The 17,545-nt window shown below is 37.3% G+C and overlaps 1 protein-coding gene across 2 annotated transcripts in view; it reads right to left on the bottom strand.

The window, feature by feature from the left end:
* The window catches only part of UROC1 (urocanate hydratase 1), a 56,242-nt gene that overhangs the window by 26,570 nt on the left and 12,127 nt on the right, over nucleotides 1–17,545 (bottom strand). For both annotated transcript variants that reach the window (XM_051983004.1, XM_051982996.1), the window contains exons 7-15: nucleotides 16,107–16,173; nucleotides 15,511–15,654; nucleotides 13,044–13,132; nucleotides 12,313–12,375; nucleotides 11,351–11,530; nucleotides 7,869–7,966; nucleotides 6,111–6,183; nucleotides 3,943–4,064; nucleotides 1,998–2,068 (exon numbers count right to left, since the gene is read on the bottom strand). In XM_051983004.1, coding sequence (XP_051838964.1) covers nucleotides 1,998–2,068; nucleotides 3,943–4,064; nucleotides 6,111–6,183; nucleotides 7,869–7,966; nucleotides 11,351–11,530; nucleotides 12,313–12,375; nucleotides 13,044–13,132; nucleotides 15,511–15,654; nucleotides 16,107–16,173 — 907 coding nt within the window. The remainder of the gene's footprint in view (nucleotides 1–1,997; nucleotides 2,069–3,942; nucleotides 4,065–6,110; nucleotides 6,184–7,868; nucleotides 7,967–11,350; nucleotides 11,531–12,312; nucleotides 12,376–13,043; nucleotides 13,133–15,510; nucleotides 15,655–16,106; nucleotides 16,174–17,545) is intronic.

Genomic DNA, 17,545 nt, shown 5'->3' with positions numbered 1-17,545 from the left:
CTTGGAAAATGAAAACTGATGGATGCATCTATATTAATTTCCCCATTTTTTCTTCATTGGAATTGTCTTGATTGGAGTCTATAGGATTGCATCTTGGAGTTTCCTGTCCTCTTGGACTGATTTTCTCTGTACAATTTTTGGCCATGGGATCTTACCTGTGTCTTCTCTGAATGTGAATCATATACTTTGCTACCCTCCAAGGAACATATCCAGCTACACTTGTCCGTTTTTTTCGTCTTCTATAATGAATCCTTACAGGGAATGGTTAATTATTCTCCAAGTATCATCAATAACTAGCTAGTCCTTGTTCGTAAGTCCACATTAGCATTTCCCTTTGTTGCTTACTCTACCTTTTAAGGATGAAATCATCAGGGCAAGCCAATAATTTATTAGCTGTTCTGCTCTGGTGAAGAAACTTCCATTAGATGTCTCCCATCTTTCATCTTTCCATGATTAATCATCTTTCCACGCAGGCTTTTGATTTGGTTTCTGAGCAATCTCATATGTTTCCTCCTATCCAGGTGGTCATTAAGAAATGCCTAAGATAATATCATTCCTGTTTCTCTCCTTCTTGATCACCACCCAAATATTCTATGCTTTGCCTCTCTAACTTGATTCCTGGATTTCATCACATGAATGAATGCATTTTCTTAACATATGTGGCACTATTCTCCTGTCCCTTTAAGTTGAATGTGCTGTGATCCTGGGCAAGTCACTTAATCTTTGTTGCCTCAGTTTCCTCATCTGTAAAATGAGCTAGAGAAAGAAATGGCAAACCATTGCAGTGTCTTTGCCAAGAAAATCCTAGATAGCACCACAAAGAGTCAGACACAACTGAAAAATGATCGGACACCACCAACAACAAAAATGTACTTGCATAACTATATTCCAGACACAAATCCCACCCCAACGAGTCTCAGTGATATTGATTAGTTTCCTTTCATTGTGGCTTCTGCTCTATTTATTTATTACCTGTACCTTATGTATTCATCTATAAGTATTTAAAAGAATGTATTTTATTGCTGGCTTATTTATTGCATTTTTTTACCTGGGTATTCTGAACATCCTGACTGCTCTTACTCTTTTTACTATAGCAACTACTGCTATCTATTGATTAAGTAGATAGAAATAAAGCTAGGTTTGTTGCTTGTTTTTCTCTTCCCTTCTCTTTTCAGAAAGTCTTCTTGATCAGATTTGGAATGGTCCAAGCAAAAATATTTTTAACCAGTCTGCATTAGGTAACCTTTATCCCTAGCCAAAAGTTCCTTATTTCTATACTTTAAGATATAATCTAGAAATTCAGATTCTATTCTCAGCACAATCTTCTTTATATAAAAGCTTTTTATTTTTCCAAATACAGGAAAAGATAGCTTTCAACATTCACTTTTGCAAAAGCAATCCAATATAAGTCAAATGTGTCAGCATCATCCTCTTAACCAACTGCTTAACTCCCTGATTTGAATTTCCCTTCTAAATCTCCTTTTTATCTGCAGCAGTGAGGAAACTACCCTTAGGGTCTTCAGCTTCTTGCTTAAAATTAAATAATGCTTTCTGAATCGGATTGCCCTCTAAGCTTCCTTAAGAACTGCAGCCACAGGGGCAGCTAGGTAGCACAGTGGATAGAGCACCAGCCCTGAAGTCAGGAGGACCTGAGTTCAAATTTCACTTCAGTCACTTTAATAAAATTGAACCCCTATCCCAAAGATAGTGGGGTAAAAGAGAGGGAAGATGGCCGATTAGAATCACCTTGCTTCAGGAACCCAACCTATAGCTGGGACCCAAAATGGGTGTAGTTTACTCAAATCCATTCCTTTTTGAGGCTGGATGACCACTTGGGAGAGATGTCATAGAGCATCTGGGTGCCTCTGACAACACTTCCAATGGAATTTTGGGGTTCTGTCAATACAGTGTAACAACTGACTGGCCATGTTTGCTCCCCTTAGATTACTATCATTTCCCCCTCCCCTCCTCCCCCCCCCCCCCCACAATCCACTTACTAGCTTGTGTTTCTCAGCTTCTCGGATCCAGCGGATATTATCAGCATATTGTTGCTTCACAGAGTCTTTCACTATAACAAAAAAGAAGGAAAAGGCAACATCATGAAGAATGTAGGGGCCTGTTTTGTCCTTACTTGCTTCAGTTGGGCCACTGGGAGGTTTAGTGGATAAAGTGTTGGTTTTGAAATAAGAAAGATCTTAATTCAAATCTTGCCTCAGATACTCAGCAGTGTGACCCTGGGCAAGTTGTGAAGGTCAAATGAAATACCACATGCCAAGAACTTTTCAAACCTTTAAAAAAGCACCACTTAAGTGCTAGGGCAGCTAGGTGGTTTTTGGATAGAGCACCAAGCCTGGAATCAGAAAAACCTGAGTTCCAATCCAGCCTAGACACTTACTATCCTTGGATAAATCACTTAACCCTGTTTATCTCAATTCATTTACCTGTAAAATGAGCTGGAAAAGGAACTAGCAAATCATTCATGTATCTTTGCCTATATATGAGTGTATGTGTCATGAAGAGTTGAAAACGATTGAACAACATAAATTCTAGCTTTTAAAAAAATCCCCTAAAAATAAAATGTTATTAAAAAAAAACAATAACAACTGCTTATTCTTGTTTCTCTACATTTTTATTGCTCCTTCTATTTGTTCATTAGATATGTCCTAGACTCAGAATTTGCCTATTCTTCTCTATCCCTAACCCAAGTTCAATGAAAGTCGCTTGTGGGTTATTCATGCCTCTTTCTTGCTTCCAAAGTCCTTGTTGTAAGGATCAAAGAGATCATATTTGTAAAGCACTTAATAGGTGCTTAATAAATGCTAATTTCCTCTTCCCTTAATTCCACTTCTCTGAAGATGATGACTCCCACTTCTAAGAACAGTGGCCTGGGAATTAAAAGAATTAAAAAAAAAAAAAACATTAAGGCTGAAAGAATTTATTTGATCCAACCCACAAGATTCCCAAGAGGAACATAGTGAGCAGAGAGGTGAGACACCGATAAGCTATGTCTCCCCACTTTGCAAATAAGAACCTATCATGTAAGCTACTTCAGTTTTACTTTTCTCTTGTGCAAAATGAAGAGGATCTTTTTAGCCTTCCCACCTCTAACATGAATATGTTCAAGGACTACTCCCAGCTCTGACATTCTATGTTCTTGGATCCCTTTCAGCTTTGATATTTCAGGCATTTCTAAGGCAGAATTCTGATCACCCCAACTGCTGGTATGATCCCTGTATATACATCCATACATAATCTCCCTTGATGGACTACAGACTCCTTCAGAATCAGGACTGATTCATTTTTGTCTTTATATCATCAGTGCTTGGTACATAATTGGTGATTGATTAAGGTCTCTTTAAGCCCTGGTATTCTACACTCTAAGTTATCCTTCCTTTTGTGTATTTTTCTTTTCTTTTTAAAAATAATAATGGCTTTTTCTTTTTCCAAATACATGCAAAGATAATTTTCAACATTCATCTTTGCAAAACCTCGTATTCCAAATTTTTCTCCCTCCCTCTTTTCCTCTCCCCCTAGACAGCAAACAATCCAATATAGGTTAAAGTGGTTCTCAAACTTTTTTTCTCAATATTTTTATTCTATTAAAAATTATTGAGGATCTGTCCAAAGAGGTTTTGTTCATGTGAATTATATGTATAGATATTTACCACATTAGAAATAAAAACTAAATTTGAATTAGTAGACACTGAAATAATTTCAGAAGCTCCCAGGATTCTCTGGACTACACTTTGAAAACCTTTGGGTTAAAACCTTCCATTTATAACATTTTATTTTCTTGAGGCCGTTCTAGCTCTGAGGTTCGATGGACATTCTAGCATCCTATTTTCTAAGCTCTCTTCAAGCTCTGAAATTCTATGAATCCATTATTCTATTTTATAATACGAGGGACAGAAGCTAGATTGCCTTCAATTACAGTGGTATTACCTCCATGCTTGATAGCTTCCTCCAGAACGGATGTAGCCAGCAGGTCTGTGGTCACTAGGTCCTGGGGATCCCCGGATGTACAAACCCAGCGAAAAGGTCCAAATCCCAGAGAAAATATGTCCCTGGGAAATGCAAAATGCTTCATTTGGGAGGCATACTTCACGTTCCTGCCTTATTTGTCCTGACCTCTGGCAGGACTCTCCTTTCATTAGCCAAAGCACAAAGAATCCAAAGCATTCCCAACAAATTAATCTGAGCAGAAAGAGCTCTGAGTGCTTATTTGAAAATTCTCAAAAATGTTTGCACCCAGAAAAATAGCAAAAACAAAACCAAACCCACAAGTACAGAAGCCACAGTGCAACACAGTAGCTGTCTAGCAAGCTGGGGAAAGCTTCCCAAGGAAGCATTTTCAAATGAGGAAAAAAATAAAACAAAGCAAAACTGAATTTGGATCAAGAACTCCTGATTTTGAGTTTCCATTTTGTGCGACTATGAGCAATTTTCTTTCCTTCTCTAGATTTCAATGTTCTTGTCCATAAAATGAGAAAGTCACATAAGTCCTCTGAATAGTATGGTCCACTGGTTCTAAGCCCCAAAATATCTGAGGTAGGAAAATTTTAAAAAAATCTGTCTGAAGGATGTGATTTTTAGCTATCAGAGTTAGTACCCAATAGAAGGAAAAGCAACTGGGATTGGAAATAAGGAAAATTAACTCCCAAGCTTGCCATGGTATGGCCTTAACAAAGTCATAAATTCTCTAATTTCTAGTTCCTTTCTCCAAATAATTAGAATAATAATATATGGCTGGTCAGAGATTGTAGATAAACTCTGAAAGTCATAAAGTGGTATATAGATGCAAGGGTTTATAATTTGTATTCTCATCACCATTATCATTTCTACCAATTTTCAGACAATATGTATTTACTTCATCTACCTTGGGGAGGGTGTGGGAAGGGAAGTGGGAACATATTTTACCCCTAAAACAAGAAGGGTAGCCATCAGAGTTAGTAATAGGTTGACTATATATGTGTATACATGCATATACACACAATATATATATACATACTATATGTGTGCAATATATATGTACATATACATAATATATATGTACGTACAAACATATATGTGTTATAAATAATTCTTTTTTTGTTGTTTTTGGTTTTGATTTTGAAATGAGGGAAAAAAAAAACAAAGCAAAACTGAATTTGGATCAAGAACTCCTGAATTTGGAAAGCATAAGAGTCTCCCAAGAATGAAATCTCATTTTAAAAGAGTATGGCCACCACCAACACATGTTTGCCTATTGCTAACAGAAATCTGCTCAAGAACAGACAGGGCAATATCATTTCACCATTCAGCCTCATTTACATCTCATTTTAGGCAAAGAACAGCTTGTCCCCACGATGAGTTTCTAATGAAACCCATTCACAAAAAAATTCATTTCTCTCTCTGCCTGGAGTCCGCTTTCTTTTTACATCTTTTACGTCATGGTGGACTAGTTCTCCAAAGACCAGCCTCGAGTTCTGATTCGGTCATTAACAAGATGTATGAGTTCAGAAAAGTTCATCTGATCTCTGAACTTTTTCTTTCTCTGTTCAATGAGGTGATCAATATAAAATTATTACTAGATTCCTCCCAACCCAAAATTCTATGATTTTTCCATCATACTGTCTTTGTTATATGTTCCTTCTTCATTTCCCATTATCATCCAAACTTAGTTCCAATAAATCCTTGTGAATATTTTATTAATGAATATTTATTGAAGAAACTTTCAGATAGGTTTATCCAAAATTTTTTCTTCCAAATTTTGCTGGCAGATGAATCTTTTTGAATTATTTTATACTTCCCTTACTCAAAAATCTCCAACAACTCCCCACTCTCCAAAGGATAAAGTCCAAACTCCTTCTCCTGACTTTTAAGGCCATCCTAATCCTCTTTTTTAGATTTATCAAATTCTAATTCCCCAGATGAACTCAAACCAGGTTTCATTGATAGCTAAATATTCTGTAGTCATCCCCTTTTAAGTGCTTAGCAATACATAGTGGGTGCTTAGGGAGTAGCAATTAATTACTAGGGTCCCCAAATCAGGTGCCATGCCTTAAAGAGCAGATTCCTTCTAGGCATTACATGGAAATGGATGTAGGCTACTTCTGCCCATTCTCTCTTACCCCATTATGTGCTCGACATAGGATGGATAGCGGAATTCTGTTTTATTGCCTCCCTTTCTCATCACATCAGCACCTGCAGGTAGATTGCAAATACATTGCACAAAATGATCAAGCCCAGAGTAAAAAGTATATGACACCTCAATGGGAAAAAATTCATCCTCTGAAGTTTTCATCTTTTTTTATATCAGTGAAGTACATGCAGCCCTAATTCTTCTCCTTCTTCCTAAATGACAATCAGAGACAAGACAGGAAGCATTTATTGAGTACTTATTATTGTTCTGCACTTGGCTATGCTCTGGAAATAAAAATGCAAGCAGAAAGACAAAGCCTACCCTTAAGGAACTTACAATCTAAAGGAAGAAGAAAACATAAAGATTGTACAAAAAGTGGAGGGAGAGTGGGAAGGAATGAGGAGAATGGATATAGGCTCCTAGGCTTCAGCTTTCTGTTTTCCCTTCTTGCTCACATGCCTCAAAGCTCCTGACTCCTAGTCCAGGGCCCTTCTTACCACACCATATTTTCATTACCTCCTTGCATAGAACTGTAGTTACAAGGAAGTCTTTGTTTCTGTTGTTTTGAGAAATTGAATAAATGAAAAGGCATTTATTAAGCACTTGCTATGGGAAGACCACTACTAATCACTGGAGATAGAAAAATGAGGGAGAGATAGAGATAAAGACTGGAAAGAGGATGAGAGAGATAGAGAAACATAGATTGTATCATGAAAATAAACTTCCATTTACAATTAAATTTCCCCCTTTTCTTCTTCTTTGTATTTGCAATTTTTCCTTTCCTGCATCAAGAAAAAGATACACATGGATAATGTGGAAATAGGTTTTGCATATTTTGTAAAAATTTATTATATCAATATGTTTTGTTTTTATGTAATGGTTATCATATTTCTTGCCTTCTCAATGAATGGGTGAAGGGTAAAAGAAAAGAGGGAATTTAGAAATGAGAAAAAAGGAAAGAAAATAAAAGCAAAAAAAGCTATTTTTTGAGATAACACAGAATTGAAGAAATATGGGTAAAAGCTTGCTAACCAGGAAGGTGGATTATATCTATATCTTCTGGACATTGAATGATCAGGGTTTTTTTTTAATTGAAGGATATTTTTCTTCTAAATTTAAGAAGATTCATGATTTATATAGTAATAGCAATTTTGTAAAGATAATCACCTTAGAAAGACTTTGTAACTCTGATTAACACAATGATCAACCGTAGTTTCAAAGGACTCATGATGAAACATATTGTTCACTTCCAAAGAGAAACTGGATAAAACTCAAATTAATAGATTAGAGTGTATTTTTTTTCTATTGCCTTCTTCTTCTTGCCTTTAAAAAATAACATTGGCTAATGTGGAAATTTGTTTTGTGTGATTATACATATTTGTAATAGGGTTTTTTTTGGGGGGCTTTCTCAATGGTTGAGGGTCAGAGAGGGCGGGGGAGGGAGAATTTGGAACTGAAAATAAAATTGAAATTTTAAAAGTTCACATTTCTTAAAAAGTTAAAATTGCCAGCCAGGATGATTCTCTTAGCTCCTCTTGATTCTTTCAGGAGTTCCAAGATGTGATTTGGAAAGTATCATAGTTGAACTTCCTGATGTCAACCTCAGAAATTAGAAAAAATCGCCAGCCATCATATTTTCCTGAATAACTCATAGCCAATCTATCACATTTGAACTTTCCAGACTACCCTTCAACTCATTGCTAACTCTTTTGTGGGTCCATGTTGTAAAAACTTGAGGCATACTCACCAGCTCTCTGAGCTTCCAAGAGGAAAGCATTGCCATAGTCCCAAAAAAAGAAGTTTTTCTCTGCAAGTCTATTGATTGCTGCTACATGCCTCTTCAGACTGAAATGCACAAGCAAAGGGAGGTTATAGTCTCAAAGGACCTTTGAATTATAAAATCTCAGAGTTGGGAAGGACTTTGAACAACAAACAACAAAAAAAAATATTATCCTTATTACATGCAAGATACTGTGCAAAGAGCTGAGATAAAATAATCCTTACCCTTAAGGAGTTTACAATCTTTTTTAAAATGTTGTATATCTTTATTGATTTAGTGAACATTTCCCAATTATATTTTAGTCTAGTTTCTGCCACACTGAGGAATTTTACAGTTATCTTTTGAGGGTTTTGATGTATCACTGTTACCCATTATTTGGACAGACATATTATGCTGGGAAGATGAGGTTGGCAAGAAGAGGGATGGAAATAGATTTATACTAAACCATGTTAGCTTGATTTGGATCTCCTTCTGGAAACAGCTTATTTCCTTTCTCTGGTTCTGTGCCCACCAAATTTTTTTAATCTATAATTTTATCATCAAATAGGACTAATTATCCTGACAGAGGCTACCCTACCAGTTTCATTCTGGTCTGTTGAGGCAGCATGATATAGAGCAAAAAAAAAAAATAATAATAATAAAAGCAATAGCTTAGTACTAGTTTTGCCCCATACTGTCCATGTAGCCCATAGTCTATGTTGTCTATGTAGACATACGTGCTGATTGTTGAAGCTATTGCTCCCTACCCCTTGGCAGAGTGGCTAGTGAAGTTTACAGCCTAATGGATAGCAGAATGGGAGGCCAGGAGGGAATGGACACAAAAGATTATGAGATAAGAAAGAATGTATGTTGTGAAAAGGAATATATCCAGGAACAGTGCTGCGAGATATTTGTATAATCTGGAATCAGTTGAAAAATGTGAGAAGTTACAGGATTTTAGACTTTAAAGTGGGAATCTCAACATTCTTTAATCATTTTCAGTCATGTCTGATTCTTCACATCACCTTTTGGGGTTTTCTTGGCTAAGATTGTGGATTGGAAATCTTAGGGTATATCTAATCCAACTCTCTAATTTTGCAGAGGAAGGTCCCAAGGGTTTGAGAGGGGCTGTCCTCTAGTCTAATCTCTCTGTTAGTAGAACTATCACAAAAGCTGCTGCTATCATCCATGGCTAAAAAAATAGTAATCAGCAGTTAAGTGAGCCCTGTGAGCCCCATGGCTAAGGAAAGCAGCAGCCTCAGTGTGGCTAAAACACTTTTCATGTTACCTTTGCAGCATTAGGCAGGGTGGCAGGAGCTGGGATATATAAGAAGAAAGAAAGGTTATAAGCTGCAGGTACAAGATGAGTTTGATCTACCTTGATACCTTTCGGCAGTTTGGATGGTTCCCAGAGTTAAAATCTATTCCAGGTGATCCTTTGAGGTTTGGGAAATGTGGAACTATTATCTGTTGCTGTCTGTACAAGTCCTCTAAGCACTTGGGCAATGTGATATTTGCCACTGGGAGAGTTCCCAAGGTCAAAGTTCTGCAGTGTCTCAAAGGGTTAAATTTTTTCTTTTTCCTTTCTTCTCTCTTTCCTTCTCTCTTTCTTTCTCTCTCTCTCTTTCTTCTTTCTTTCTTTCTTTCTTTCTTTCTTTCTTTCTTTCTTTCTTTCTTTCTTTCTTTCTTTCTTTCTTTCTTTCTTTCTTTTTCTTTCCTTTCTCTGAGGCAATTGGAGTTAAGTGACACACAACTAGGAAGTATTAAATATCTGAGGCTGGATTTGAATTCAGGTCCTCCTGACTTCAGGGCTGGTGCTCTACCCACTGTGCCATCTAGCTGCCCCTGGTCCCATGATTTCTAGCACAATTCAACCAGGAATAGAGGGATGGCCTCAGAAGGTGCTGTCAAAGATACAGCTGTCACTCACCTGTAATATAGCATCATACTACACATGTTCTTTGGTGTATATTCTGCTTAAGACCTTCTGCAGCTTGGAATACAGAGAGCTAAGAGAGAATATTCCCAGATTCATACAATACATGGGAATATAAACATAGGCACAAAGGGAATACTGCTCAGGCAAGCAGACTCTCCAGAGCCATGTCACTGTCAGCTATACTCTTGACAACTTGTAACCACCCGTGCACGGGACAGTTTAGAAACACTGGCTCAGACTCCACAGGCTAACTGTTGACAACCTCAAAGTTAGAAAGGTAGAAAAGGCAAATACTCTAGTCAAGGTTATTGCAACCCCTTTTGTTTTCCTGTCCTACTGATTGATTGTCCTGTCTTCCTGACCTAATGATCTATTGCCCTGCCTTTCTGCTTGTGCTGAAACCTAGTGATGGGAGGATCAGCTTGGGAGTAAAGGTTGAATCAGTGATGTGATTGTTATCCTTCATTCTTGAAGAGGATCAAAATGACACTAGTATGTTAGAGACAGGTTACAGTATGTCCAACTATGGCTGACCAGACTGAGAAGAGCTTGGCAAGCTCTACCATAGATCAGACACAAATAGTCCACAAGAACATTTGGGGAGGATTGTCTAAATTTGTGTATTTTTGCATTTCTTTTGAGCTACCTTAAGTCTACTTTGCTCAGAGAGCACAGCACATCATGCTGGGAAGTTTTGTATCAGTGGCTCCCAAATCATGCAATCTATCCCAAAGTTCTTAAGGGAGACCTTGAGAGTGTCCTTGTATTGCTTTTAGTGATCCCCATGTGAGCTCTTGTCTTGTGTGAGTTATTCAGAAAACAATCTTTTAACAGGTATTTGTTTGGTATTCAAACAACGTGGCTAGCCCATCAAAACTGCGCTCTCTGCAGTACTGTAATGTTATTACTAATAGAGCAAATAGCTTAGATTCCTCCCAGTGCCCCACCCCCAATTAATTGTAAATGGAAGAGTAGATTTTCATAATACAATCTATGCTTCTTTCTCCCTCTTCCTTTCCCTCCCCTTCTCCCTCTCCTTCTCTCTTCCCCCCCTCTCTTTCTCTCTCTCTCTCTCTCTCTCCCTCCCTCCCTCCCTCCCTCCCTCTCTCTCTCTCTTTCTCTCTCTCTCACACACACACACACACACACACACACACACACACATCCCTCTCTGATTCTGATGTTTGCTGAAAGATTTGGCCAAAGTGGGAATGTGACTTGTAGAGGGCTTCTGCTTTCATAACTCTCATTCCACCCCAATTATTTTTTAAGAGGGAGATACTTAATATGTTGTTTTCCCCATTATGTTTCTTTTGTTGTTGTTGTTCAAACCTTCTAGTGGTATCATTTCAAGCAGTTTACCAATAGGAAACAAAGAATCTCAGGTAGTATGAGAAAAATATTTTGAGAGAAGTCAAAGCCTTCTCAGATCTCTTTAAATCACATTGCTATTGACACTGAATATCTTTAAGGCTGCACTTGGCCCTGTACACCAAATACCCCAAAGTTCTTTAGATGGAGTTCCCTTTACCTTTCTTTCACCAGGTCCTGAAACTTGGCTGGGTTTGTGGCCATGAGCTGATTGGCTTCCTGAAAGCTGAGCTGCACAGGGTAATATCCACCATTGAAAGGGTTGTGGCAGGAGGTTTGATCAGATCCAAGGTCCACTAACAGTTCCCCAGTTGTGTCTAGCTCATGGACGAGTCTCTCCCTACCCCAAGAAGAGATGAGGGATAAAGTTAAGGGCGTCAAAGTGACGAGAGAAGACTTGATGACTTCTAGAATATGCAGATGCAAAGTGAAGGGAGCAGAACCAGGAGAACATTGCACACATTGTGTGATTATGATGATCAACCATGATAGATTTAGCTCTTCTCACCAATACCAAGCTCCAAGAAAATTCTAAAGAACTTTTGATGAAAAAATGTTATTTGCCTCTAGAAAAAGAACTTACGGAGTCTAAACATAGATCAAGGTATACTTTTTAAAACTTTTTTCCTTTTTTTTTGTTCTGTGTTTTATTTTAATAATATGACTAATTTGGAAATATGTTCTGCACAATAGCACATGTATAATCTCTATCAAATTGCTTGCCTCTCAATGAGGAAGGGAAAGAGGGAGGAGATTTTTAAAATGAATGTTTTTATATGTAATTAGAAATAATCAAAACATATAAAACAAGAAAATAATACTTAAAACATTTTTTGGACTCACAATCAGGATTTAGTACCTAAATTATTTGGCTAATTATTTGACTAGAATTTCCATCTCCCTCTTTAGTTATACAAACATAGCTATGATGTAAGTGAGACTGTAAACATTTCACTTATATTACTGATGAACACATTGAGATCCAGAAATGAAACATGATTTAATCATGACATACAGTTGGTTCTTTTTCCATCCTATCACAGAATTGTGCCTTTATTCCAAAGGACACCATTTGGACAGACTCAGTCTAGTAGGATTCCACAACATTCAACCTGAACTTACCAAAGATCAACCACATTCCCATGGTAACCCAGGCTAAGGACAATTTTCTTCTTTCTTGCTTCCCTGAAATAGAGCCATAATGGAACTCAATATAATATTTCAGACATCTCAATTATTTTTACTTACCTCAATCCCTGCTGGCCATTCATAACAATATTTTTAAATCTCAGGGGAAAATAATCAGGTGATATCTAGTTTTGAAACAATAAAGTCAGGACTTTGTGAAAGCACTAACGTGGGCCACAGCACAATGACTCTGTCTGCTTCATAAGCCTGGAATAAATGGAACTAAAATGGTCATGACAAAAAAAAAATAATAAATAAATAATAAAAAAATAAAATAAAAAAATAAAATGGTCATGACAAATTGGGCAGTGCTGGCCATGAAAGCAATGATGATAATGATAATGATGATGATGATGATGATGATATCATGATTTTTGAGCAACTGATGCTTATGAGGAAATTAGAATCTACTTTGCCTGGGCAAATATTAGGATACCTAATTTTCAGATGAGGATATCTTTCAGATGAGATACCTACCTAAGGAGGTGAGATATTTTCCCCAAGATAACTAAGATAGTTGGTACCAAAACCAGAACTATGGCTCAGTTCTCTTGGTGCTCTGACTAATGTTCTTTTCATTCTGCCATATGGCACCTACTTAAAAACCAAGCTATTCATCAGTAATATCAGACTCATGCCCAGTATATGAATGTCAATAAGTCTACCTGAGTCTCTTAATGCAGTGATCCAGGTTATCCGTGACTTCCATCAGCCAGCCTTGTTGGTGACGTTTCAAAAGTGCAGCTTTATCAACCTATAACAGATGAATAATTATTTCTGCTGAGATTAGTCCCACCTTGTGTCTCCCTGTATTCCAAGTTTGAATGTAAAGCATGCTTTTTTTACCTAGAATCATGAAATTTTGTATAGTAGGGGATCTTAGAAATCATTTTATTCAAACTCATCCATTCTTTCATTTGTTCGTCTATTTATTTACTTGCTTACTGACTAATTGATTTTGATATTGGAACTTCCTATCTTACCCTTTCTGAAAATTCAATGGCCACCTTCAAACCCAATCCCAATGCTAACTGTATAGAAGCTTTAAACCATTCAATTTGACCTGCGTTGGTTGGATCCTCCTTAAGCAGCCTGTTGGCTCTCCAGTCTCAGGAATTCAACATTTCAGTATTCTGGACTAACCTCAGCCCCCTCCCAGTAAAAGAGGTTACCATGAACTACTAGCACCTGACCAGGATTCCCTTTTAAACAGGAAAGTGGGGTTCAAAGAGAAATGCCTTGCCTAAGATCACATATCCAGTGAGAGGGATGAAGAGGTGGCACTAGAAGCTAGGCCTTCAGGGTCCTTTCTACTTCATTTTATCACCTAAAGGGTCTGTAGGAGCCTGAATCAGATGTTTCCCTAAACTATTTGCTCACAAATAATAAGATGTAAAATCTGAGACTGACAGAAAGAAAGAGATAAACAAGCTAAATTTCATTGCTAAAGAAAAATATCATTAAAATATATATATTTTTTTGGTTTCAGAACTAGGATTTGGAGCCTAAATCATTTGGCTAATTGCTTTAAATCTCCATTTTCCTTTGTTTTGAATAGATCAGATTCAACATTATACTCCTTGATGCTGCAGTTAAAAAGTATGAGTAGCTAAATCAAGATTGGGAAACCTTTTTTCCCATTCAGGGCACAGATATAACTAGAACAAGGTATGTAATGGGGGAGAGGAAATCAGCAAAACTCAATTAATAAGTCAATTGGTGTGAGTTGTTGAGGGGGTTTCTTATAAAGAAGTATAGAATGTTTCAATTATTTAGATACTTAAATTCAGAACAGGCACATAGAACTTCAATCAATAAATATAGACCTATATGTAAACATATACTCTATCTGTCTATATACACATTTACATACGTGTCCATACATATACAATACATGTGGATATCTGTGTATAGATATACAGATATGGATATATATATATATATATATATATATATATATATAGAGAGAGAGAGAGAGAGAGAGAGAGAAAGATGCAGATGCAGATACAGATATATATGTATAGAGAGAGACAAAGATAATATATACAGATATAGATATAGACAAAGATATAGATATATAGCTATAGATAGATAAATACAGCCAAAGGCACAGATACAGATAGATAAATAGATAGATACATATATATATATACATATGTAGATAGATAGATAAAGATACATATATAGATATAGACATAAATATAGACACAGATAAAAACATAGATGCAGATATGTATATGTATATATATATATATATGAATAGAAAGACACAGATATAGACACATGCAAATAGATTCAGATACAGATACTAATATATTGCTACAGATATAGACACACATAAATAGTGATTTCAATGCATGGGGAAAGAATAGTAAAAATGAATATGTAATATATGGTTCAGATTGTAGCTATAAAAGAAGCCAGAGATATCTAGATGATATAGAAGCCTCACCCTCACAGGTTATCCACTGAAGAAAAATCAGAAGATGCAAGACTTGGCCATCATTGAATCTGATAGATCACAGCATTTAGAGCTAGAAAGAACCTTAAAAATCTCCCAGTCCTCTTCTCTCACTTTAAAGATAGGACACTGTGACTAAGAGAGGGAAGGGATCTGCCAAAGATCCCCTGGGTAGAAGAGTTGCTGAGCAAGGGCTTAATTCCAGGTCTTCTTAGCCCAGTTTCCTGATCTTGCCAGCTGCCCTATGACTTTAAAAGCCTTAGAGTATTTTTTTTTCACAATAAACAGAAAATGGATGGTCTCTTGGCATTCTATCTGCAGGGTGGGAAAAACCTGTCCAGAAGATTCTGTCTTTTCTCTCACTAGTAGCAGTTAGAAAACCAGAGGTCTCATTCGCATAGCACTTTGCAGTTTGTGGAACATTTTCCATATGAAAACCCCATGAAGCAGATGGTGCAGGTGCTATCCCATTTCAGAGAGGAAGAAATTAAAGTCAGACAATGAAATGACTTGCCCACAGTGACATGATTAATTAGAAGGGTAACCCGGATTTGAATGCCTCACTTAGAATCCGTTTCCCCCTCTGTAAGACATTGGGTGAGACGGGCTTGGAGGAACCTTCTAGCTTTGGTCCTTTGATCCTGAGCCCAGGTCAAGAATGCTGGACGCACCTCAGCTATCACCCCCACACAGCCAGCAATGACAGAAGCCTTGGCTTGGGCACCACTCATCCCTCCAAGACCAGAGGTCACGAAAACCTTCCCGCTTAAGTCTTCCACTCCCAAGTAGCGCCGGCCAGCATTGAGCACTGTCAGCTGCAGAGAGAACCATGAGAAAATTTTGGTTACTTCAAAACTCTTAAACTTGGGGTATAATTCAGCTGGGGAATGGACAGGGGTGGCCCAGAGGACTGTCCATCCTGGGCACACGGTATTAGGATAAAGGGCATCCATAAGCCAGAGAGTTCTGTCTCCCAAAGGGCTTTGGATTTTCCAACCCCCAGGAAAAGGCAGAAGAGGAAAGGAAAGGGTTAGAGAGGAGGAATGATCCTGGGTGGGATGGAGGGTGCTCCTCAGAATTCAGAGATGGTTGTCCTAGAAATGATGTAGGAGGGAAGCATGCATTTCAATGCCCTTTGAGATTGAGCCCGTGGGTCTGGTCTGTTGGAGGATTTGGCCTTCTGAAGGGCTTTTACTATTTCTGGGCTCTCAGATAAGTCATAGAATTTATTTTCCTGGATGGCAAATACTCTCCAGGAGTCCCTTACCACAGTGCCATGCACTATTCCTTGGGGTCCAATGTAGCAGTAGCTTCCCGCTGTCATCTGTCCGTACCTGTCCACAAGAAAGAAGACAAACTGAACATAGTCAAAACATTTAGTCTCTAGTTTTCCTCATCTCCGAATGGAGATAGTGGAAAATGTTCACATTGACGTAGCACTTTATCATTTATAAAGCACTTTTTTCACTACAGATCAGTGAAGGAGATGATTCTCTCTTGGAACTTTCCAAACCTCAGGACTTTTGCCTCCTGGTAATATTGTAAGTTCTGCCTCCAAGGATTATTGAGAGATTTGAGTAAGATTATGTATGAAAACTAGTTTTTTTTTTTTTTTGCTTAATTGTTTGGGGTTCTTTTTAACTGAAATGATTATATAGATTTGAGCAGCATGCATAATGGATAAAACATTGGGCTTGGAATCAGGAAGACTCAACTCCTTGAGTTCAAATATGACCTCAGACATTAAGTAGCTGTATGATCTGGGCAAGTGATTTAACCCTGTTTCTCTCAGTTTTTTCATCTGTAAAATGAGCTGTAAAAGGAAATGGCAAACCGCTCCTGTATATTTGCCAAGAAAACTCCAAAATAAGGTCACAAAAAGTTGAAACAACTGAAATGACTTGACAACAACATATGGATGCATCCACAAACTTTGTAGATGTTTAAAATGTGCATGTTAACTTTGACAAGGATGTAAACAATCTAGTTTGTTTCTATGATTCCTTTTGACCTTTTTGGTGTATTTATTAGTGTTGTTACCATTATCATTGCTTTTATTTATATAGTTTCAGTCAGTGTGTGTATCATTCTCTTGAGGCTCTCCTGTCCTTAACTGTTCATATCATAGAAGTCCACAATTATCTCTCACTATGCAAGCCCACAATTATTTCACCCTCCTATAAACTCCTACACTTAGAATAACAATAATAGCTGAAGCTCGCAAAGCTTTTGAAAGCCCTTGCAAAATGCTTTATTTACATTTTCCTATTTGGCTCTTATCCAATTGCATATACATTCTCTAATTTGAGCCAGGGAATTCCAAGATTATTTTTACCTCCATTTTATAGATGAAGAAATTGAGGATCGGAGAGGTTATGTGATCTGCCATTGACCACCTTGCTAGTATCAGAAAAAGGACTCAGAAAACAAGTCCAGCATTATTTCTCTTATGTTATTGTTTGGTACTGAGATGTAGGTATCCCCAATTTACAGATGAGAAAACAGGATCATAGTGGTTAATTGATTTTCAATGGTCACATATTAAATGGCAGGGTGGGATCTCGATTTAGGTTTCCAAGTTCAATACCATCTCTATTTCATCTTGAAAACCTGGTGATTAGATTTAGGAAGAGGAAATAGTATTGCTAGGACAGGTAGCGAAACTATTTCCCCATTTTATTTATTCCACTTCTCCATTTATTGTAG

The sequence above is a fragment of the Antechinus flavipes genome, chromosome 1 (assembly GCF_016432865.1).
Source record: "Antechinus flavipes isolate AdamAnt ecotype Samford, QLD, Australia chromosome 1, AdamAnt_v2, whole genome shotgun sequence".
NCBI classification, from domain to species: domain Eukaryota; kingdom Metazoa; phylum Chordata; class Mammalia; order Dasyuromorphia; family Dasyuridae; genus Antechinus; species Antechinus flavipes.
The sequence above is the reverse complement of the archived record's forward strand: the minus strand, read 5'-3'. Positions and strand labels throughout refer to the sequence as shown.